The sequence below is a fragment of the Rattus norvegicus genome, chromosome 2 (assembly GCF_036323735.1).
Source record: "Rattus norvegicus strain BN/NHsdMcwi chromosome 2, GRCr8, whole genome shotgun sequence".
NCBI classification, from domain to species: Eukaryota; Metazoa; Chordata; class Mammalia; order Rodentia; family Muridae; genus Rattus; species Rattus norvegicus.
The window spans coordinates 170483859-170507796 of record NC_086020.1 but is presented as its reverse complement, the minus strand read 5'-3'; the positions used below and the strand labels follow the sequence as shown (position 1 = coordinate 170507796).

The 23938-nt window shown below is 37.9% G+C and overlaps 1 protein-coding gene and 1 pseudogene across 8 annotated transcripts in view; both read left to right on the top strand.

Moving 5' to 3' along the window:
• Rbm46 (RNA binding motif protein 46) overlaps positions 1-11414 on the top strand; it is a 51719-nt gene extending 40305 nt beyond the window's left edge. For 3 of the 8 annotated variants that reach the window (XM_063281816.1, XM_017590872.3, XM_017590873.3), the window contains exon 5: positions 10509-11414. In XM_063281816.1, coding sequence (XP_063137886.1) covers positions 10509-10708 — 200 coding nt within the window. In that variant the 3' untranslated portion in view covers positions 10709-11414. Of the gene's footprint in view, positions 1-5471; positions 5532-9484 lie in introns of all 8 variants that reach the window. The other 5 variants (XM_039102297.2, XM_063281817.1, XM_006232530.5 and 2 more) reach the window with 4 other exon arrangements.
• A 9991-nt stretch (positions 11415-21405) lies between these two features.
• Positions 21406-23119, top strand: LOC134485929 (transcription factor BTF3 homolog 4-like; annotated as a pseudogene).
• The last annotated feature ends 819 nt before the right edge of the window (positions 23120-23938 follow it).

The following is a 23938-nucleotide window of genomic DNA, read 5'->3' as shown; positions in this document are numbered from 1 at the left end:
CTATTGTGTGAGTTACGATATGTGCTTTGAGCTTTAGTAACATTTCTTTGAATTATGAGTTATGAATGTGGGTGCCTTTACATTTGGAGCATAGATGTTCAGAATTGAGCTTTCATCTTGGTAGATTTTTCTTTCATGAGTTTGAAGTGTCTTTCCGTATCCTTTTTGATAACTTTTGGTTGAAAGCTGATTTTATTTGATATTAGAATGGCTACTAAGCTTGTTTCTGGGACCATTTGCTTGGGAAAATTTTCACTGCCTTTTACTCTTAGATAGTGTTTGTCTTTGTCACTGAAGAGTGTTTCCTGTATGCAGCAAAACACTGGGTCCTGTTTTCGTATCCAGTCTGTTAGTCTATGTCTTTTTATTGGTAAATTGAATCCATTGGTGTTAATAGATATTAAGGAATAGTGATTGCTTCCTGTTATTTTTGTTGTTAGACATGGAATTATGTTTGTTTGTCTCTCTTCTTTTGGTTTTGTTGCAAGATTATTTTCTTGCTTTTTCTAGGGCATAGTTGTAGGGCTGGATTTGTGGAAAGATATTGTGTTAATTTGGTTTTGTCATGGAATATATTGGTCTCTCCATCTATGGTAATTGAGTTTTGCTGAATATAGTAGCCTGGGATGACATTTGTATTCTCAGGGTCTGTGTGACATCTTCTAGCTTTCATAGTCTTTGTTGAGAAGTGTGGTGTAATTCTGATAGGTGTGCTTTTATATGTTACTTGATCTTTTTCCCTTACGGCTTTTAATATTCTTTCTTTGTTTTGTGAATTGAATGTTTTGTCTATTATATGATGGGAGGAGTTTCTTTTCTGGTCCAATCTGTTTGGAGTTATGTAGGTTTCTTGTATGTTCATGGGCATCTCTTTCTTTAGGTTAGGGAAGTTTTCTTCTATAATTTTGTTGAAGATATTTATTGACCCTTTAAGTTGGGAATCTTCATTCTCTTCTATACCTATTATTCCTAGGTTTGGTTTTTCTCATTGTGTTCTGTATTTCCTGGATGTTTTGGGTTAGGAACTTTTTGGTTTTCATTTTCTTGCACTATTGTATCAATGTTTTCCGTGTTATCTTCTGCATCTTAGATACTCTCTTCAGTCACTTGTATTCTTTGATATGCTTGCATCTATGACTCCTGATCTTTTTCCTAGGTTTTCTATCTCTAGGTTGTCTCCCTTTGTGGTTTCTTTATTGTTTCTATTTCCATTTTTAGATCCTGGATGGTTTTGTTCAATTCCTTCACCTGTTTGGTTGTGTTTTCCTGTCATTCTTCAAGGCATTTTTTGTGTTTCCTCTTTAAGGGCTTCTACTAGTTTACCTGTGTTTTTTTGTATTTCTTTAAAGGAGTTATTTATTTCCTTCTTAAAGTCATCTATCATCATTATGAGATGTGATTTTAAATCCTAATCTTGCTTTTCCTGTGTATTGGGAGATTCAGTATTTGCTTTCGTAGGAGAACTGGGTTCAGGTGATGCCAAGTAGTCTTGGTTTCTGTCGCTTAGTTTCTTGTGCTTGCATTTTGCCATCTGCTTATCTCTGATATTTGCTAGTCTTGCTGTCTCTGTCTGGAGCTTGTCCTTCCTGTGGGCCTGTGGGCCTGTGGGCCTGTGAGCCTGTTAGGAGTGAGAGGGCTCCTGGGAGACCAGCTCTCTCAGGGCAGGTTTTGGGTCTGAGAGCTGTGGGACAGTCCCAACTCTGGGTGAAGATGGAGACCTGAAGGGTCTTGTCCTAGGCTGCCTCTTAGCACACAGGGTGTGATCCCGGCATGTTTCTTCTTGTACAGTAAATGGAAAGAAAGTGGAGTCCCACCTGTGGGCTATAGGCTTAGGGGGGAGAGGAGCTCTCTGCAGTTTGGTTTTGTATCCAAGGGCTATGTGGGATCGATCACCCCAGCTCTGGGGGCAGATGGAAACCGGAAAGCATCTGGTTCCTGAGCCCTGTGCAGTCCCTGGGAGTCTCTCTTTTGGATCGTCAGTGAAGAAAACATGGGGTGCTACCTGTGGTCTGTGTGCTTAGGAGGGAGAGGGCTTCTGGCAGAATCTCTGCCAGCAGGTTGGAACTGAGAGCTATGGGGAAAGCTCCAGCTCTGGGTGCAGATGGAGAATAGAAGGGTGGGCAGCCTTTTCTCATACCTGATTTTAATGGAATTGTTTTAGGTTTCTCTCCATTTAATTTGATGTTGGCTATTGGCTTCTTATGTATATTTTTTTTATTACATTCAAGTATGTTTAGGTATGTTTAGGTATCCCTGATTTCTCTTAAGACTTAACATGAATGTTGTTGGATTTTGTCAAAGGTTTTTTCAGCATCTAATGAGATGATCATGTGATTTTTTTTCTTTCAATTTGTTTATGGTGGATTTTCATTTATTGAGCCATTCCTGCATCATTGGGATGAGGCCTACTTGATCATGGTGGATGATGTTTTTAATGTGTTGTGTGAGTATTTTATTGAGTAGTTTTTCATCAATGTTCATCAGAGAAATTTGTCTGAAATTCTCTTTGTTGAATCTTTGTGTGGTTTAGGCATCAGGGTAACCATGGCTTCAAAGAACAGATTCGACAGTGTTTCTTCTGTTTCTATTTTGTGGAGTAGTTTGAGGTATATTGGCTCTTCTTTGAAGGTGTGGTAGAATTCTGTACTAAAACCATCTGGTCCTGGGCTTTTTCTGATTGGGAAACATTCAGTGACTGCTTCTAGGAGTTATAGGGATGTTTAAATAATTTAACTAATCTTGATTTAAGTTTAGTAAGTGGTATCTATCTAGAAAATCAACATTTTGTTAAGATTTCCAATTTTGTGGAGTACAGGCTTTTGAAGTAAGACCTCAATGTCTGCTGTTATGTTTCCTTTTTCATTTCTGATTTCATTTATTTGGATACTGTCTCTCTCTCTTTTGGTTAGTTTGGCCAAGCGTTTTGTCTATCTTGTTGATTTTTCACAAAGATCCAGCTTTTGGTTCCATTGATTCTTTGTATTGTTTTATTTATCTTTTAACTGATTGATTTTAGCCCTAATTTTGATTATTTCCCACGTTTCATTTCTCCTTGGCATGTTTGCTGCTTTTTTCTCTAAAGATTTCAGGTGTACCTTTAAATTGTTGGTATGAGAATTTTCTAATTTTTTATGGAGGCACTTAGTGCTGGGAACTGTCCCCATAGCACTGTTTTCTTTGTGTCCCACAAATTTGGGTATATTGTGACTTCAGTTTTATTAAATTCTAGAAAGTTTTTAATTTCTTTATTTTTTCCCTGACCCCAAGATTACTGAGTAGAGAGTTGTTTATTTCCCATGAGTGTGCAGACTTTTTGTTGTTTCTGTTGTTGTTGTTGTAGTCCAGCTTTAAACATGGTGGTCTGATAAGATATAAGATATTATTTCCATTTTCTTGTGACTGTTGAGGCTTGCTTTGTACCAACCATATGGTCAATTTTGGAGAAGGTTCCATGACAGGATGAGAAGAAGGTGTATTTTTTTGTGTTTGGCTGAAATATTCTATAGATGTCTGTTAGTTCCATTTGTCTGGATGACATATCAATTGGTGTGAATGGGGTGTTAAAGTCTCCCACTATTAATGTGTGGAGATCAATGTGCAATTTAACCTTTAACAATGTTTCTGTTACAAATGTAGTTGCCTTTGTGTTTGAGGCATAGATGTTCAGAATTGAGATATAATTTTGGTAGATTTTTCCTTTGATGAATATGAAATGTCTTTCCCTGTCTCTTAATTTTTGTTGAAAGTCTATTTTATTGGATATTAAAATGGCTACTGCAGCTTGCTGTTTTCTTGGAAAATTTTTCAGCCTTTTACTATGAGCTAAATGTCTATCTTTATTGCTGTGGTGTGTTTCTCATAGTAGCAGAGTGATTGGATCCTGTTTATGCATCCATTCTGTTAGCCCGTATCTTTTCATTGGGGAATTGAGTCCATTGATGTTAAGAGGTATATTATTTTGAAGGCGGTGGTGGTGTGTTTGCGCGGGGTTATGTTTGTGTGTACTTCCCTTGTCCTTGCTGGTATGGAATTACTTATTTCTTGTGGGGTTTTTGGATATAGTTATCCTCTTTGGATTGGAGTTTTTTTCCTAGTATTTTCTGTAGGACTGGATCCGTGCAAAGATACTGTTTAAATTTGAATTTGTATTGAAATATTTTATTTCCTCTCTCTATGATAATTGAGAGTTTTTCTGGATATAGTTGTTTAGGGTGATTACTATTTCTGTTGGCTTTAGGTGATCTAATTTATTTTCTAGTATTATTAGTTTTTATTGAATGTCAGATACTGCAATGAAAACTTATAGAGAATTTGAAGTCTAATTGACAATACTTTTATTCAGAGAGGAGTAATTTCCTTATCATGGAAGTGCTTTATCACATCACAAAATATCCTTATTCCTAGTCAGAATTGAGACACTTTGTAAGTTCAGTTATGTTCTATTTGCTGTCTCCTTCGGTTCAGTACGGTCTGCTGCTCTACTCAACGTCAGTTTTACCAGGGTCGCTCCTCTCCATTTTGTTACCTCTCAGTTTCAGTAATTTTTCTGTGTATTAGAATTTCTTGCTGTTTGTCATCTCCCTTTTGAGAATTAATCAATCATTACCGGGACAAGGACATTGCTCAAAGAAGAGTGTATTTCTTTAGGTTTCCGGTGTGCCTTAAGAGCATTGTTCTATAATTTGTTATCCTCTTAGCTCTTGTCAATGATTTTAGCTAGGTGTCTTGTGTTTAAAAACAAAATTGATGCTGTGGTAACCAATTATTATGACATTTTTATACTGTATTATCTTTAAAGTATTATTTAAAACTCTGCAATGTTTTTGGAGATCATCAGACATGTTTTACTTGTGCATACTTGTATGCAGTTTCTTAGCACAGAGTTGGATGTGTACTCTTGATGGGAAGGTTCTAGGCATATGAAACGACAGCTAAATTAATGGATGTGACACTGGAGCTGTGTATGCTTTAGCAGTTTCCTAGGGAAGTGACATGCCAAGCAGGTTTTTGAAGTTTAATATTGTTTTGGTCATCCATCTCTTCTGGAAACAGGAAGGAAGAGATACTTCGTGTATAAGTAATTACACCTACAAACATTTCCAATTCCCGAGTTTGCTTAGGTTTCTCATCTTTTCTGAAATCATGTAGCCTCACTTACTTTTTAAAAATCCTTTATCTCTGTTGGGGTATTTTCTGAATACACTGATGAGTAAGAACTTAACTTTCTTAGAAATGTTTTTTTCTGATGATGTACTAACTCACGATTTTCATTGAGATATCAGAATACTGTTCTCTTTGTTCATCTTTTCAGAGTCCAGAAGTGACACCTGTTTGCCAATTGTCCCCCTTTCTCCATTTTTTCTTATTTACCAATCAGAGAGTTTTAAAGTTGTCAAGGATTCCATGCACTTCCAAGATAGGGATAACATCAATCTAAAGACTCAATTCTTTTCTGTCTTCACTGCTTACAGACAGGGAACACAGTCTCTTCAGCCTGGACCTGTGTAGAAGAATTTGGAGGAAATAAGCAGGTAAGAAAACATCTCTTAGGAATACTGTGGCCTATTGTGTTCTCAGGAAAGCAGAGTTATGCTAATCCTCTCATGACTGTATGGGGAAATGCATGGACTTAGCTACCTAAACCCTGCACTTTACTAGCTGTACTGATTGGTTTATAGAAATAGACTCATTAAGAAAAAAATTTAAATTTAAATGGCATTCTGTAATTCAGATGTTTTCAAACCTTTGAACAAGACAATGTTCTGATATCTAAAATGAACCATTTGGATTCTAAATAGTTTACATCAGACATAGAGTGAGTACTATATTTTGATTATCTGGTATTTCTCAAACTAAGCTGAGGCTGAGACTATTTTTCTAAATTATTAAACCAATATTTTGATTCTAAATTATTTCTGAACAATTCACCATTTAGTTTTCTCACCAAGCTTCAAGAGACAGATTTAGATGGGGTAGGTGGTGGGCTTTATGTAAGTGTATGATTTGCCAAAACTATTTTTTTCCATATGAGGGAATCAGCCCCTGTATAATTCTGTGTTCCTAGGTAGGCTATTTCACCGCTGTGTGCTTAATTCACTGTTCTTAAAGGTGAGAGTGCGTGCAGTGCCTTCAGAAGGGTTCGTGTGCAGCTGGTCTTGTATGGCTATTTTTGGCATATACTAAGCACTAAACAAGTATTATCTAACATTATTAATGCCTATGAGAAATCTGTTTATTGTTAGACTCTAAATTTATCCTCACAGATTTTAGCAAAACTGTAGCTTTTAAATGTATAGATCTTAAATCTCACCTAAATTTTAAACACAGAGCTGCCTTCTTTTAATGTCTTAGGTTTTAAAGCTTGACTTAGGAAGACTAGTTGTGAGGATTGGTTTACTGGCAAAAATGAACCTTGAGGAGAGTTCCTGCCTTTATTTAATCTAAGTCTGTCCTCTTCACTCTGATTCAGATTTGTTAGCTGGTGATCTACAGGTTTGCCTGTCCTGAAGTGTAGACTGGGACAGCACCAGTTATGGTTTCTGTTCTCAGAGGCTGCTGTCCAGATGGTTAAGAACGAGTCTGCCCTTAAGATCCTTGAGTACACAGAGAGCCAGTAGACAACTTGCAGTATGGTTTATTTGGTCGTCTTGCTTCTTTGAAAGGAAAGCAGCTGGACTCCTTTTAGTGTCAATGCACAATTTCTCTATCTCTGGCCCTTCTTCGTCCTTTGGTTTATGTGCTAAGTTTTGGTCTCTAGGAGCCTTTATTGGTCATTTTTTCTTATAATTTACCAGTAATGGGGAAGAAGAGGCGAAGGGATCAGAATCAAGCTCATTTTTGGGTAAAAGTCAAATGAAAGGACCACCTGAGATACAGGAGACACTGTCTCGGGATATAGAGTGGGAGAGAGGGGGTGGGGAGACAGGGGAGAGAAAAAGAGAGAGGAGGGAAGAAATCTATTATATTAGAAGACCAATGCAAGTGAAATTACAAAAAAAATCATACGTGAGGAAATAAGATGTTGCATGCATTAAGAATAGTTGTGGAAATAGTTAAGTTCAGGTCATGTCCAGTTTGCTTAAGAGAATAGCACCATTGACTTGACTTTTGTTTTCCTGCCCATTCTAAATGGAGCCCTCTGGGGACCTTTTGAGATGTTTTCTTTCAAATATCCTGCTTAAGATTGCTCTAAAAGCTTGGCCAGATGTAAACACTGCATCCTAGGAATTAGGAGGTCTAAACATTTTAACTTTTTTTTTATCTACCTGTGAACCTATGGATCTGTCTTAACCTAAATCAACTGTCTTTTGTCATTCATATGAATTGAGATCATTTGATTTAAAGACTTGTAAAGTTTAAGCTTGTTCTTAGTTTTCAATTTGAAATTAGATTATTAAAAAGTTTATTAGAATCAATAAAACTAATATTAAGGAGCCAAGAAACTTAGCATAGCTTAACAAAAATGTATAACTATGTAATGAACACATTATTAGCCACAGGGGAATCTAGATTAAAACCACAATGAAGTATAATATCACATGTGCTAGCTATACTTGGAGCTGTTGACCAGGTTTGGTAGTGCAAACTTGTTATCACATCTGGGAGGGAGAAGCAGGAGGATCAGTGCAAACTGCTCTTCTACAAAGTGAATTTCAGGCCAGCCAAAGTCAGAGTAAGGTGTGTACAACACCTTCCAACCCCTGTGTGTATGTGCGTATGTGCTGGCATACTAACTGTTGTGAAAGATGTGACCAACAGGCAAGTTCAAATTTTACTATTTGAATTTGATCGTCACAGTGACGATCTCGAGAGTATAATATCTTTATCCAACGTTCCTGCAGCTCAATTCTCAGCTCTTTACCATTGCTAAGAGAAACCCTCAAAAAGATTTATAGAAGAATGAGCATAGGGCATATTTTATTTGTAAGAGATCAGTGTTAGAAGAGTTCACATATTCATTAACAGGTGACTGCATAAAAATCGTGGTATATTCTTACCGCAAGTACTACTTAACAATGAAATGAAAGAAATAACTCAAATATTATGAATCTAGAGATTAGAGTGAACAAAAGAAGCTAGAAATAGAAACTTTTTTAAAACAATGAAATACAAAAACAGATGAACTAATCCAAGGTGTTAGAAATCAGAATGTGAGCCTGCCTATAGGACCACTAACTGAAGAGACATGTCATTCTGTGGGTTTTTTAATCAGTTAATTGTGGATGACATAGCTTATACACTTATTAGGATTAAATGAAGTGAATACATCAGGTGTGTGCCTTCTACTGTTTGGAAATTGAACCTCTGTTTTGAGTATCCAGACATGAATTACATAAAGTATAAAATTTAAACTCTGAATTGGCCCTCTGGCATTCATTATAAAGGGTATATAGATCATTTTGGGTCTGAAATAGGGGGACTGAAGAGTTGAGGATGTACTTGAAGAGGAAAAACTGATGGGTGGGGTTGAATAATAACATGCTTAGAATTTTAACTCATTCATTTTCTTCTTGTGATGTTTTCTATATGTAAATTATATATAAGGAATGTGTACCTACTCCTAGGTTTATTCAGCTATACAGTTTCACTTTACATTTGATTTAATAATCTTATTTGACTTGTGGTCGGTTTTCTAATCACCCAGATGTTTTTCTGAAAATAAATACTTAGGTTCATAGTGATTTTAAGAATAGGGTTCACTTATGAAGTGTTCGTAAAATCTTAACAAGCATCTAACTGAAGTCTTTCTTTTGACCAATTCCCTTACATGAATAGTATTTTGAATAAACCTTTAATTTGGGATTTAATGTAGTTTTTAAATGAGAACATAGGAGGTGTTATGTTTGTTTAAAGGTGTGTGGTCTAGGACTCCGGAAATGCTAAGTGTCGTGTTCAGAGCAAGCTGTGGAGCTCGCTTTTAAATCTCCTGGAAATAACTTCTAGGATCACATGTTACAAGTAGGCTCTGCTACCTTTTGAATGGTGGAAACTCAAAGAAAGCATGATATCTACTTGAAAATTATATTTCCTATCTACTGAAGTCATTTCTAAGTCATGTTGTTGATTACTACATTAGTGATATTTAAAGAACTAAGTGAGTTAGAAGTATGTGGCTACTAAGGGACTGGATTTGCATAATAAATTGCATAATAATCTTCAGTAGGAAAGAATCAACTTTTAAAATTCTTCATCAATGCATAATAGATCTAATGTTTCAGTTAAGATTTTAATACCTTAACTCTTGGGTAAAACAGAATCTTTAAAAGAGGAAATAAAGCTGATGTAGAAAAGCCAATGATTTCAAAATGCCTGAAATATTTTGAACATTGCTTTGGACATTTCAAAACATGTTTATATTTTCTTAAAACAAGCTGCTTTATTGATCTTGTGGTACCATTCATTTAAATTTAATTAGAGTTTTACAGTGCTAGCAATTAAACCTATTTACAACTGATTTTCACTTTTTTATTTTTTTCTTAAATAGGTCCTTTCTGATGTTGCTTGAGCTTATTCTCCTGCAGTTGGTCTCATTCCTGTTCGTTAAACATTAAGTTTCTTCATGTGTTATAGACCTCATAGTGAATGATATTGGAGAGTGAAAGCTTGACCTGTATATTAAATGATCTCATTCCATTTCTTTCATTCCAACAATAGCACAACTTTGATAAACGATCATTTTACAGACACAGTCACCACTTTGACTTATGCTGTAGTAAAGAGCATAGTTGAGTTTTTGGAAAGTACAGGATCTACAAATTTGGTCAATAAAACACACACATACAAAATTACTACAATTAAGGAAGCAGGAAATTATTGGTACATGAGATGAACGTTTGTTTGAAATTAATATTTCAAATATAATTGTTTGAATAATTTGGTTAATTTTGGATAATTTTCTATACTATTAAGTTGATAATGGTTTTGACGTTCTTTTGGTAGAGATGATTCATCTTAGTTTTGTGGTACCAGGGAGACTCTAATGTTAAATTGATGTTTGGTTGTATGAATGTTTGTGCCAGCATTTAAATAATGAAATTTTGGACAGTTAGTTCATACCAGAAGTCCAGGGACAAATGCTTATGCTGGTTTGATACCTAATATGGTTTTTTAAAAAAGAAAAAAAAGAAAAGAAACTGAATTTGCTGTTCTTTTATCTTTTTCTTCATGATCTACCCTTGGTGTCAGATCCAAATTTAAGAGAAGCTTTTTGTTGATTAAAGAGAAATCAGAGGTTCTCTTTTTCTGTGTTAAAAAGAAAAAGATACCCAAAATGCACTGTAGTAAGACCTTTGAAACAGTGCTGTCCATTAAGGAAAGAACCCTGACTTGATGGAACTGCTGGTGTTTGCCCTGCAGTGATAGTAATCCACCACCATTACAGTATCATCAGGTACTTAAATGTTAGAACATTATGTTAAAACGTGATTGTCATTTACATGTTTTGTCTTTTGAATTAAATTTGTGTCCACAAAGATGTGCAGCATAATTGTTCATATATTTATTTACAGACTACAATTTCCGTCGCAGCTCAATAAATAGTCTTTCCCCTGTTAGCGCTACCCTCTCTACTGGGACACCCAGCGTGCTTCCTTATACTTCAAGGCCTTATTCTTATCCAAGCTATCCCTTGTCACCAACAATATCACTTGCTAATGGCAGCCATGTTGGACAACGACTATATATCTCCAATCAGGCCTCATTCTTCTGAAGAAAGTCTGGATATATTAGTATAAAATTTTCTTTGTATAAGGCATGAAAATTAAAATACTGTTGTATTTTAGAATTGGGTTTGCACATTTGACTTTAAAAACAAATATTTTAACATTAAACAGCTATAATTCAGAATGACAAGAGTGGTAGGATTTGCAGAAATGCAATTCAAAGTTACTCAGTGATATCAAGCTACTACTTTTTTTTTTAAACTTTGGGGGTTTTTAATTCCCAAGCTTGAAAGGATTCCAGTAGTTTATGTTTTTTTGTATAACAACTTTGTAAAACAGCATTTTACAAATATTGAAGTACTTAAAGACAGTGGTTGTACTAGATTAGATTACCAAGGATCGCTATTTATAGTGGAGTTTGAAACAGTTATGTAACCAGAAGCATCTAACTATTATGTAGAAAGAAATGATGAGACAAAAAAGATTAAGATGCAAATTTTTGGCAGTAGTAATGAAAATCAGTCTACCATTGTGGTCCTTGAAAGTAAGCAAATATTTTAGTTAATATTTGTTACAGAAATAAATTATAACTTTGCTGTTAATATATTTAAGGTTTTTATAGTTATGCTTCATTTATGTTTTGATATTAATTACATTGTTTACATAAGAAGTGTTAATGTTTTTTAAATGTTCAAATCATGTGTTAATTTTTATACTTCAAATTCTTCAACATTAAATATATGGCACTACGAATGTGTGTTTTGTTTTTATTAAAATCTGTGCATATAAATGTCTTTGATCTTTAAGAACATCTCTTTCTTTGCCAGGTCAATAACAGTTGCAGAGTCTTAGGTTTGACATCTTCATGAGATCAAAGTGTCAGATAGAAAGAGAAAAAAGTTTTGTAAAAACAAATCAAATACCAGTAGAAAGTTTTGGTTGGTAGATTCAAAGAATCACCCTTTCTTACTAAAGAATAATTAATGAATTCAGGCCATTTTGACCTCTTCACTTTATTAGCATACATGGATAATTATAGTGATAATTTTTATAGTTGACATCAGATATTTTATATTTCAAAATATTACCTTTATTCAACTCATTCTATAAGCACTAGAGGCAGGAGTGAATGCATAGAATTTAAAATAGTTAAAAATAATTTTTCTATCAGCTTAATTTGAAGTTTCTAGTGGAAAGTTGTAAATGAATGTCAGCCTTTCCAATGCTAAAGAAGACAACCTTCCTCACAAAGCATATGTGCTCCCTTTGCAGTGAACTGCTTCAGACTTTCTCACTTAAATGGGTATGGACATCACATCAGCACTGTTGATATTGTACAGCACAAATACCACAGAGATGATTGGCTCTAGGTTGCAAATGATCCATTCAGAGAACATACAGTGAATGCTTTCATTTGCTTTGAGACCACCCATGGAACACAGGGTAGTAGGCTCAGACTCTAAACCAGAAGAAGAGACACATTTGTTTTTCACAGAAATGTTTGTGATAGCTCAGATAAGTTATTACACACATTCTCACAGTTTTCACTTTGGGGTGAACCCAACAATTTAGAGAACTATCAACCACAAAATATTTGAATTCATGGTGATGTAATGGTAAATGCATAAGTTTTGGTATCAGCCTTACAATATTAAAGCTAAAACATTGGCAAGTGTTAAGAAGTCATGGAGTAGCTGACATTTAAGGGATATATTTTTATTAGTATAGCATTTTTTTGCACAACTTTTATCACTTCCCCCTCAGTCACAATTACAGCCTTTATGTTAAAGGTTATTGCTTTGTGCAGTAGTGCGGATGAGTGTAATCGTGTTCATATTACATGAGACTTTACTAGACTAGTGAATGTAATTGCATGCTGCCTTAATTTCTGTAGAAGAGGGTAATTATATATGGTCCTTGTCCCAAATGAAGGCCTTCGTTAGTTACAAACTGTTGATAGATCTTAGATGGTACAGCTCTTGGGCTGAGAAACACTCCAGATGACAGCCTTTATGAAATAGTGCATGCAGCTTGTTTAAAGTGCTGCTGAGGTTTGGGGGTGTTATTTAGAGCAGAGGTGTAAATGAAAACCATAACCTTCAGTATTTGTTAGCGTGAATAAGGACATTAATAGCAATGATTCAAAGTTTAGAAACCAATATAAAAGGCTGATGAAGCCAATTTTAAAAGAGCACACTTGGCAAGAAAGAGCTATAGCTTGTATCAAAATGCAAATATCGACTATAATATTGACATAGTGAATAAAAAGCTAATTCCTAATTCAGATGTCCCCCAGGTATCTAAAACTCAACCTACCTGTAACCAAGGTAACTCTGTGTCTTATTTCATATTTTTATAGTGACTCACATTAACATGATCTGTTGGGTTTTTTTTTTTTTTTTTTGTTGCTGTGATAAAATACCTGAGAAAATTTAAAAGGGAATTGTGTCTTTTGACTCATGTTTTCAGAGTTTTCAATGCCAATCCATGGTCATTTGTGTTCATGCTGTAGTCTTGATTGGGTGGTGGGTAGAGCAGAGCTGTTAATCTCATCAACTGGAGTGAAGGAGTAGGGGCAAGAGATGGGATGAGGATGATTTACTCAGTCCCCATAACAGGAAAGTGCTGTGGAGAAAGCAGTAAATGAACAGTTGCTACACACAGATTTGGTGCTGGCTCAGCTGGCCTCTGGGAATTTCACAGGCCCCATATCTCATCCAGTCAAGTCCCTACTGTCACATGAAATGATCCAACTGGCTAAATGTATTTTTTTCCTGGTCCTATTCAAGAAAGAAAAGGAACACAGCTCTGTCCCACACTGTATCAAAAAACTGTATATAAACCTAGAATCATAGGGCCAGAAAGTGCCTTTTCTCTGGTCACCTCCTGCCCTGTGGTATACAGGGGGCTCTGGCAGCATGTGCTGTATGCTTATGCACCATCATTGCTGCATCAGATCTTGTACCTGGTGCAATGCAGACTTCTCAGTCTGTAATTCCTTTCTTGACTGAGAAATAGTGTCTTAGTGAAAGTTTCTATTGCTGCAAAAAAAATGACCAAAAGCAAATTGGGGAAGGAAGAGTTCGAATTATACTTCTACATCACAGTCCATCATCAGTGTCAGGGCTGGAATTCAAGACAGGAACCTAGAAGCAGGGCTTGAAGTAAAGGCCATGTAAGGAATGCTGCTTACTGTTTTGCTCAGCTTGCTTTCTTATACAACTTAAGACAACCTGTCCAGGAGTTGATGCCGGCCCCTACCACCATGAACTGGGCCCACCACATCAACCGTTAATCAAGAAAACTCCCTATAGGCTTGCCCACAGGGCAGTCTATTGGGAGCCCCTTTTCCTTACTAAGGTTCCCTATTCCCAAATTATTTTAGCTTTGGTTAAGTTAATAAAAAAAAAAACTAGCCAGGACCAATGCACTCAGGTAAGAAAAGCTAGTAGTTTACTAAACAGTGGTTTACAAAGAATGGGACTTTCTCAGACATGACATCTAAGTGGATACTCCCATCTCTAAAACTTTTCTTCCGTTAGTAGTTTACACTCAGAAGACTGCAGAGTCTCTTGGGAGACATGACAGCATGGCCCTTCAACCAATCAGACCTTTGTATATTTCCCTCCAAGTCTTCAGTTCTAGACTTACCCTTGAATTTAATTACAAGCACATGGGTCTGATACTGCAAGATTTATCATGTCTAAGGAACCAGAGAGGATGAATGTGACAGTGTTCTAAAGGGGCTTGATCAAAGAGGCTAGTTTAATAGGTTGGTCTATGAACACTCTTCAGTTTTAATACCATGATAGGATCTCAGAGAATGGTCTAAATTTGCTATGAAGATGGACCTAGGTGCCAGGACCAAAATGAAATGTTTAAAAGGGCTGAGTGGTAGGCAGCCCAGTCATGGGAAGCCGTGGGCTAGGTGTGCTGGGACAGGGCTAGCAGATACCTGAAGTGCTGTTGTCACCACACAGCTATTGCTGCAGACTTCCCTGTGGCCCTTAAAACTGTTTCCCAGACACAGGTAAGCTTTTAAGAATTAACATCAGGAGATCCTCTCCCAGTTTGACCCAAATGTGCAGAGGTCAAGTCTTGGAGTTTCTTCAAGACTTCTCTTCCAGTGGATCTCTGAGCGGATACCCTGGTAGGAACCGAGGTCTCCGCTTTGAAAGCCTACACTCTACTTTCTGTTGTTGAGATAAATACCGGGGCAAAAGCAACTTGGGGGAAAGGGTGTGAAGCTCTGTGATCCAGACCACACAACTGTCTGCAACCTGGAGGGCCGTTTCCCTTCCCATCCTTTCTTAGAATCCCATTTTAATATTCAGCTTTGAACAACAAAGTCCTCTGTCATTGCAAGTTGGAGTTGATATCTCAGGCCATCCTTTGTATATCTGTTTTACTATCTGATACATTCTACTGAGTGAGGGGGCAGCTGTTACCATGCAATTCCATCATGCTTCAAAGCAAAAATCATCTTGCCCCCAAATCCAGTTTTGTTGTTCTTTTAGTGGGAACTCACTGTGTAGCTCTGGCTGACCTGGAACTCACTATGTAGACCAGGCTAGCCATAGATTCAGAGATCTGCCTCCTGGGATGAAAGGTATGTAGTACACCTGGCTTGCCAAAATTGTACCTTCAATCACTGGGCATAACCTATAATGCCTGGAAAGTGTTTAAGAACAGTTTATTAATTTAACCAGAAAGTGATTCAAACCCCAAGGTAAGTATTTACTATCTGGTGGACTCCAAGGAAAATTCAGGTTCCTGAGGTCCATGGAATCCGAGCAGGGTAGGATTGCGAGCCCTTTACAAGGTCATTTCCTAAGATATGCATGATTGTTTTGTCCCCCAGCATTGATTTTTCTCTTTCCAACTAATTTAATAAAATTGGCTTTTGGCTTTTTTAGCTTCAGTGAAACAAGGCAAATCAGCAACATTTGAAAAAGCAGCTGTTGGGAGTAATGCTGTATAAAGGCTTTTTCTAGTAAAAGTCTGTTACTGTGAAAAACATCCATAAATAAGGAAACTTGATTTGTGTTAGACTTTCCTATTACTGAGGGTAGTCTTTAGGGGTCAGGACGCAGTTTTGAAAAACTGCAAAAGAAATAAAGGCCAGATCCTTCTTTCCTTTCCTCCTCCTCCCCTCCTCCTCATGTCCCTGCTCTCTCTCCAACCTCCATGTAGAAGGCAGCTTATAAAGACTGCTGGGAAGTTTTTACACAGTTCTTAGGTTTGCATGAATTAAATTCCCAACATATTTATGGGACTGTTGTTAATGGCATTAGTGAGTAGTAGAGTATTTTTGTAGCAGGAGAAAACTTTTTTTTTTTTAGCTTTATTGATATCCTAATCAGGTCTTACGCAGTTTGAATGTAGGAAGCAAGTTTAAAGTGTCTGCCAGCTGCTGTGCCACACCGTAGGTCACGCTCCTAGCTGGACTGCTCATACATCTAACTTTCTAGACTGCAGAGAAAGCAAGGACACAAAGCATGCCTATAAACTAGGTTGGCTCAGAAATTGTCAAGTTTCCCTTTTCTCTTATTTCAAGTGTCTCCCAAATAAGGACACTTAAATTTAAAATTATATTGTTGTTGTGTGGTGGATAAGGGTAAACCATGGCTAGAGTGGAGATGTCAAGACAGTTTGTGGGAGTTTCTTCTCCTTTTCCATCATGTGATTTCTGGGGATCAAATGCAGATGGTCAGACTTGGGAGCAAGTGTCTTTGCCTCTCTGACCATCTGCCAGCCCAGGGAGATTTTGTGGGTTTTCCTTTTTTCTCTTTTTGCTTTTTAAATTTATGTTTCTTGTGATGCCCAGGAAGGCGAGAAGCCATGACTAGATTTATAGATGTGACTGCTGGGAGGTAAACCTAGGTTCTCTGACAGTAGCCAGTGCTTTTGTGCACTGAGTTATCTCTCCAGCTCCCTCAGAAGTTTTTTAATTGTACAAAGTAAGATGTTTTGCTACAGTGTCAATACACATATGTAGTTACTTAATGATGTACTTAATGATGTCCATGTTCATCCCATTAACCTGATTCTTTGTGTGTGTGTGTGGTCTTCATACTGATTTTCACAGTGGCTTAACTATTTTACATTCTACCTATAGTATAGGAGAGTTGACTTCCCATATTTCTAGGTCAGCTAGCACCTATTGCTTTCTGTTGGTAACCATTCTGGCAATACTGAGATGGACTCTCATAATTTTGATTTGTATTGTTGCTCTGTTGAGTGGAGGTGTGGGATGTATTTTCATGTTTTTATTGGATGTTTATAGTTCTTTATTTGAAAAATGTCCATTCAGTCCATTTGCTCACAATAAGGTTATTTTTCAACCCATTACAGCCAACACATCAGTTAAGTTGATTTTGTATTTTATCTTGTTTTGAATAAAGTAATAGTGGGTCTTAACATATGCTAATAAACTCAGTTTGATGGGATGTAAGTGCTAAAAGCCTGTTTAGGTCACAAAAAGAAGCCAAGATGTACATGCTAATAACAAGTCATTTTACACAGGAAATAGGCGTTTCATGACCACTATAAGGGAATGAAGAAAGAGAAGCTATCAATGCTGACTTCATCTGGAAGTGTCAGGAACTTAGCAGTTAGCTGTTGTAAATCTCAGGGCCCTTCATGAACCTACTCACAGTCCCCTCAGTGGGCAGCATCAGAGGCCATGACTCTCAGGAAGTTAACTGTTTTTGACTTCAGTTGTCTAGGCTGCTGAAAAACTAATTTGAAATACGTGCTGCTGCGTTGTGCTGTTAGCAAGGTAATGCAAGTACTATGATTGCACTAGATTAGCTTCCTCACAGAGGAAGGAGTCAAACTCTGGAAACTTGGGGCAGGTGTGACACGTTTGTTGGAAAGCTGATGTTTTCTTTCCCTTCAGCGCAAGCACGTCTCACAAACAACCTTTCCATGTACCCTCCCTCCTTTAGGAATTTCTCAGTCAAACCCTGGCAGACAGCCCTGAAACAAAACAAAAATAAGAGCATTTTCTTTTTAAGTTTAGCATTTAGGTGCCCCAGCATGTCTGCCATTAAGTGAGAAGAAACTTTGGGCTATGTAACAACATGTAATGCATGCTTAAGGTTTCGTGCAGAATAGCGAGCTGGCTGTGGTTTACTGGTTAGCAGCAATTACACATTTGATGGGCTTTTAAGGCCATAGAAATGATAAGCTTTGCTTGTCACTGTTCACAGGAATCCACAGGGTGATGATTATCTTCAGGTATCAATTCAACTGGACCATAGCCGCCAGCTATTTGGTTAGGCATTATTCGGTATGTATTAGGGAGGGTAACTCAAGAGGCTGTTTTCCGTTCTAGTGTGCACAGAGCTCACTAGTAGACTGACTATGGGAGTAGAATGAAAGTTGGAGTAAAGCAGCCCACCCTTCTCTGCTTGGTCCTCTTTAAATAGGACATTAGTATTTTCTGGCTTTGGTCTCAGGGTTGGATTAAAAATCACTATTAGCTTACCTGGTTCTTAGTCCTTCAGAACTGTAACCAATCTATGCCATCTTCCCTTCACCTTTTATTTAAAATTTTATTTTAATTCTTAATGTTATTTTTAGTTTTCATTGTGTCTGCCTATGTGTGGGCATGTGCACACTTGTGTAGGTGCCTGTGGAAGCCAAAACAGGGTAGTGGATCCCCTGGAGCAGGAGTTATAAGTAATTGTGAGCCGTGGGTTGTGAGTTGTGGGTGCCAAGCTTAGGTCCTCTGGAAGAACAACAAGTGCTTTCTTGACTCTCAACCACCCTCATTTATTTCACACCTTTATTTCATGGACCAACTTAAAATTTTATTGATGTTTGGCCCTTTTCGATGGTTGCTATGGTATCCTAAGGCACACATAAAAAGCTCTCGGTCCTACGAGCATTTTCCTCAATGATTTTCATTATATAATTTAGGTGCAACTTAATTAAGGAATAAAGTTTGCATTATGTGGCCTTCACTGTTTGTTACATCCATCCCAGTTGGACATTGCATTTGCAAGAGACAAACCCTGCAGTGGCCTTTTAATCTTCCGTGTCCCTTAGCTTTAATCCTGGGCTGTTTGTTTAGCATCATCGTCTTTTGGTCTCTTGCTTACCTTCTGAGCATATGAACTTTGATAGAATCAAAATTGCAAATTAAAGCCCCAAAATGATAGAGACAAAGCAGTTTCTAAGTCTGTGGTACAGATGAAAGGGAGGTCTTACGTCTGTGTTTGTTTGTCCTCTTTCATCTATCAGTTTCTTGCTTGCAACTTTAGCAGCACTTACAGAACACCCTGCTGGAGACATTGAAATCTGCTCAGGCAAACTCCCTCCCTCACTGCTCCATAGAGAATTTAAGGAAACCAACCTGCACCCCAGAGATCTCTCAGAAACTGAGCCACCAACAAGGCCACATTCACCAGTAGATATGAGGCCCTCAACACATGTATAGCAGAGGGCCGCTGGGTCTGGACCCAGTCAAGAGAAGATGCACCTAAACCCTGAAGAGACTGGAGGCCCCAGGGTCTGGGGAGGTCTGGTGGGGGTGGGGGTGGGGACATCCTCATGGAAATAAGTGGGGGGGAGGAAGTATGGAATGAGGAACAGTCAGAGGGTAGACCGGGAGGGGTCTAAAGTTTTGACTATAAAAAAGATTAATTAAAAATACATATAAATATAAAAATATATTAGTGTAAAGTTGCAAAAAAATTTAGTCCCTGCTCTTTTCCTTGAATTATTTTTATAAACCTTTTCATATCTTAAGGTTTCCTAAGGTATTTGTGTGTGTGTACGTAAGTGCATTTTAACAGAACAGATTACGTACTATTATCCAATAGTACCACAGAGTTCTCTAGGTTCTCAAAGGGAAACCTATTGGATACATCCGTGGAATTTTCCAGTGCAAGCTTTGGCACATGATAGGAGGCAGAAAACCACGAGGACCAGATCAAGGACCATGTGCTGATTGATAAACGTGTATCTGGCACCTTTAAGGATGTTCACTGGCAGATAAAATACATTTGATAGATATACTTGCTCTTTTAAATATCCTACAGATCGCAGAGTTTAAGATATCTCACAATAACTCCTGGAGACAAGATTTAAGAACACACACAGGTGCCCTGTAGATAGGTTGGGTAAAGAATAGATTCAGATAATAAAATATAAATGGGTAAGTTTTCCAAGATGTAAGTTATTACTAGCTAACCCGCATTAACAGAAAGAAATCATCTGTTTTGATTTTTTTTAAATAAATGGTTGTGTTATTTCTGTTTGTATCAAAGCATCAAAAAAGGAGACAGTAGTGATTCTTAGTGGCTGGTGATAAGGCTAATTTACTCACAATCTCCTCAGTTACAATTCCATATTTGTGAGAGTGAGAAAACCAGAATGATACAAGAAAACACATGCAGAAGCACCCAGCACCATGGCAGGCACATAACAAGTAGTCCATACTGTGCATTTGCCAGGTAATGAGCAGAGATAATTTAGAGCGTTTACCACAATGAACTTACTAGAGGCAGAGTGAGGCAGAGGCAGAGGCAAGAGCGAGAAGATGGCAAGCCAGTGCCTACACCTGCAGCCTTGGACAGGTGCTTAGGTTGTCTGCACGCTGGTTTCACTTGCTCATAAAATGGAGATGCTAAGACCTCACTTGTGGGGAGTATTAAATCATTCATTGCACAGAACACATTGGGAACACTGCTTGGCACTAGCAAACACTCAATAAATTTTAATGACTCTTAAATTGCATACAAAGAAGTGTGCTAAGAGTTGTCAAGGGTCATGACTCTCAGCGATAAGTGTAGTTTGGTTCCGTTTGCAGGTTTCCTAGTGTGTGTGGTGGGAGGGAGGCGAGGGAGGCAGCCTTCATTACAGGGGCCAATTCCTAGTATTACAAGCAGGATCACCCCATGTGAGTTCCAAATGCCTTCTTGGCCTCTACCGTGCCTACATTTTCTTCTACCTCCTACATTCCTTGGAAGCCAGTCAGTGGCATCCATCTTTGGTACTTATTAGCCCCCACAGCCCCTACTGCAGTAATTATAGTCAGATGGTTTTGAAAGTTTGTTAGGAACAGAAATTAAGGTGGTTCCACTTGTGTTGCAATGTGTCACTAGAGGGTCTGAGATGTTGGAGGTAGGGAGAGACTCCTGGATCCTGCCTTACATTAGACCTTTCCTCGTTGACTCACTGAAGCAGACCCCAATGGCTGCCCGCTCATGGGCACCTCTCCTAGTTGTCTAACTGAGGGTAACCTCGGTGGCTGCCTGAACAGTATTTTCATCTTGCTGATAGAGCCCTGAATTTGTTCACATTTTGCTTAAGTAGGTTTTGAAGCCACGGGACAATTTTGTTAATGCTTGAAAGAGAAACATCAGGGCAGGCAAGGAGGTCATCAGTGCAGGCTCAGGGAAGAAGGAGAAGAGGGCTAGAAGGAGCCGTGCCTTTTTTTTTTTTTTTTTTTTTTTTTGAGTTGGCCAACAGGTGGAAAGGGGTAGGGTTCAGAGAACAAGTGAGATCTTCCAAACTCCTAGGGAAAGTGCGCTAATCTGTTTTAGCCAATATTAAGAGAAAAAGAAGAAAAAAGAAAAGTGGGAAATGTTTGTTTTTTGTATTAGAATTCACAGCTAAAACTTTTTTAAACACAGCTAAAACTGTTTTTTTTTTAAATCAAAGAGAGAAAAACAGAACAAAACAACCAGTCACCAAAAACCAAACTTAGTTTCACCAAAAATGGGCAGAATTACCTCTCCTGTTTGGTGGCAGCTCTTTAAGCGGCTTGGTCATGTATTTTGAAGTCATAATATGGTTGCGGGTTCCACTGGTGTCAGGAGTGAATTGCGACTGGCTTTAGGAGTCACCACAAGACCCAAGACAGGTGAGGCAGCCATCTTGCTCTTGCCAAGTGCTGGTGTTGGAGGACCCTCCCCGCTGCAGATTTACCAACAGCATGAATCAAGAAAAGTTAGCCAAGCTTCAAGCTCAGGTCCAGATAGGGGGCAAGGGGACAGCTCGCAGGAAGAGGAAGGTGGTGCATAGGACAGCTACTGCTGATGACAAAAAGCTTCAGAGTTCACTAAAGAAACTGGCTGTGAACAATATAGCTGGTATTGAAGAGGTGAACATGATTAAAGACGATTGAACAGTTATTCATTTCAACAATCCCAAAGTCCAAGCTTCCCTCTCTGCTAACACCTTTGCAATTACTGGTCATGCAGAAGCCAAACCAATCACAGAAATGCTTCCTAGAATACTAAGTCAGCTTGGTGCTGACAGCTTAACAAGCCTTAGAAAGTTAGCCGAACAGTTCCCACGACAAGTATTGGATAGTAAAGCACCCAAACCAGAAGACATTGATGAAGAGGATGATGATGATGTTCCAGATCTTGTAGAAAATTTTGATGAAGCATCAAAAAATGAAGCTAACTAAAATCTTCTGGGTTTTGGAAGCTGGCATGGACTAGATGTAACAATCAGCTCTGTTGTTCCAAAGTTTTACAGACGTGGAGACCATCACCTGTTACTAGTTCCATAATATAAATATTTTGTATATTAATGATGCTGTTTTATCAGCATTTCTTGGTCATTGGATTTTGCATTTTGCACTTCTTCCCAGGATCGATTCTTTTGGTCAAAATATGAAGTATTGGTACAGGTTGAGGGTGGTTTTTGTTTTTTTGGAGGGACTTTTGGTGTGTATGTATATGTATGTGTGTGGGTATGTGTGTACACAGTGGACAGCAGATTGGATAACAGTTATATCTATCGTATACCTTCCCCCAATAGAAATAAAGCAAATATTTAAAAAATAAAAAAAAAGACCCAAGATAGGCTTGGGTGAATAAGTTCTTGGGTAAAGTTTCAGAGCCCCGAAAAGGAGATTTATCTGGGGAGTTGTTTTTTCCAGCTCTGAGGTTATCTGCGAGTGTCAGTTCAGCATCTGCAGCGGGCCTGAGATCCTGAAGGGAGGCAGAATAATAAGCAGGAACATTTGCTTTTGTACCTGTGCATGAATATTACTTACTGCTGGAATGAGACAGAGCTCATTGACAATTCTACCCACACTGCTCCCTGTAATAGACTTAAGTGCTGAGAAACTTGTTTATTTGGATAAGTGGAGGGGAATGAGAGGTGATTATGTAACAGTGCTTCATTCATTCCATCCAAATAATTGGTCTAATCAGAAATTTATTTCTGGTGCTCTCTCTGCTGACATCAGGTCCTTTGGTTTTATCAAAGCAAAGATTTGAAAGCTATATCCAAGTACAACAGCAACAGAGATGTACCGAGCCCGAGTAGGGTCACTGACTTTCTCTACCTGGAAATGACATGTCTAATGGTCTCCTTGAACTACAAGGAGGCTTAACACCACAAGACTGGGCATGAGAAATGCCTCTCTTTCATGATAGAGTATGAAGAAGGAATTATGGTGGGAGAAGAGTAACAGAATTATGCTTAAAATTCAGTTAAGACATACATATGAAAACCAAGGAACAGGATGCTGTTGCTCCAGTACATACAGCACATGTCCCAGTGTCCCCTGGGATGTCTGCATTCTCCCAACCTTTTATGGCATTTCTGTTATTCAAAGCAAAGAGGGAGTACTGAGTTACTAAATACGTTTTGGTGATGTATGATGAACACAATGCTTCTTTAAAAGATTTAATTTTTAAAAAGATTTTATTTTTATTTTATGTGAGTGCGTGTTTTCCTGGTGCCTGGAGAGATCAGCAGGAAGTGTCAGGCTCCCTGAAACTGGACTCATGGACATTTGTGAACTGCGTGGGTGCTATGTGGGGGCTGAGAATGAAACCCAGGTCTTCTGGAAGATCATCCAGTTCTCTACATGTTGAGTCATCTCTCCCAAGCCCCAAAAATTAAATTTAAAAAGTACTGATAAAGAGCAAGAGATCTGAAAACACTGGGACTTTTTAAAATACACGGAATCAACACCTTTTGGAAGGATGGTCAGGAACGAAGAATAACTTCCTAGACATTTAAGTTTTTATAAGCCCCCAAATTGCCACCCTCTCTATTGCTATAACCAAACTCACCTTATGAAGTTTGAATTTATTCTCCCAGGACAGAAAGCTAGCTGTCCAGGAACAAGAGGTTCTGTATTGGTTGCATCTTACCGTAGACATTAGAGGCTGAAAGGCTTTGCTTTGTTTTCAGTTTGGGACATATCTAATATCGTCCTCGTCCCATTGTATCTCATGTAGCATTAACCTGGCACTGGTATTAATGTATAAGAAATAGGATATAGCAACTTTCAGAAA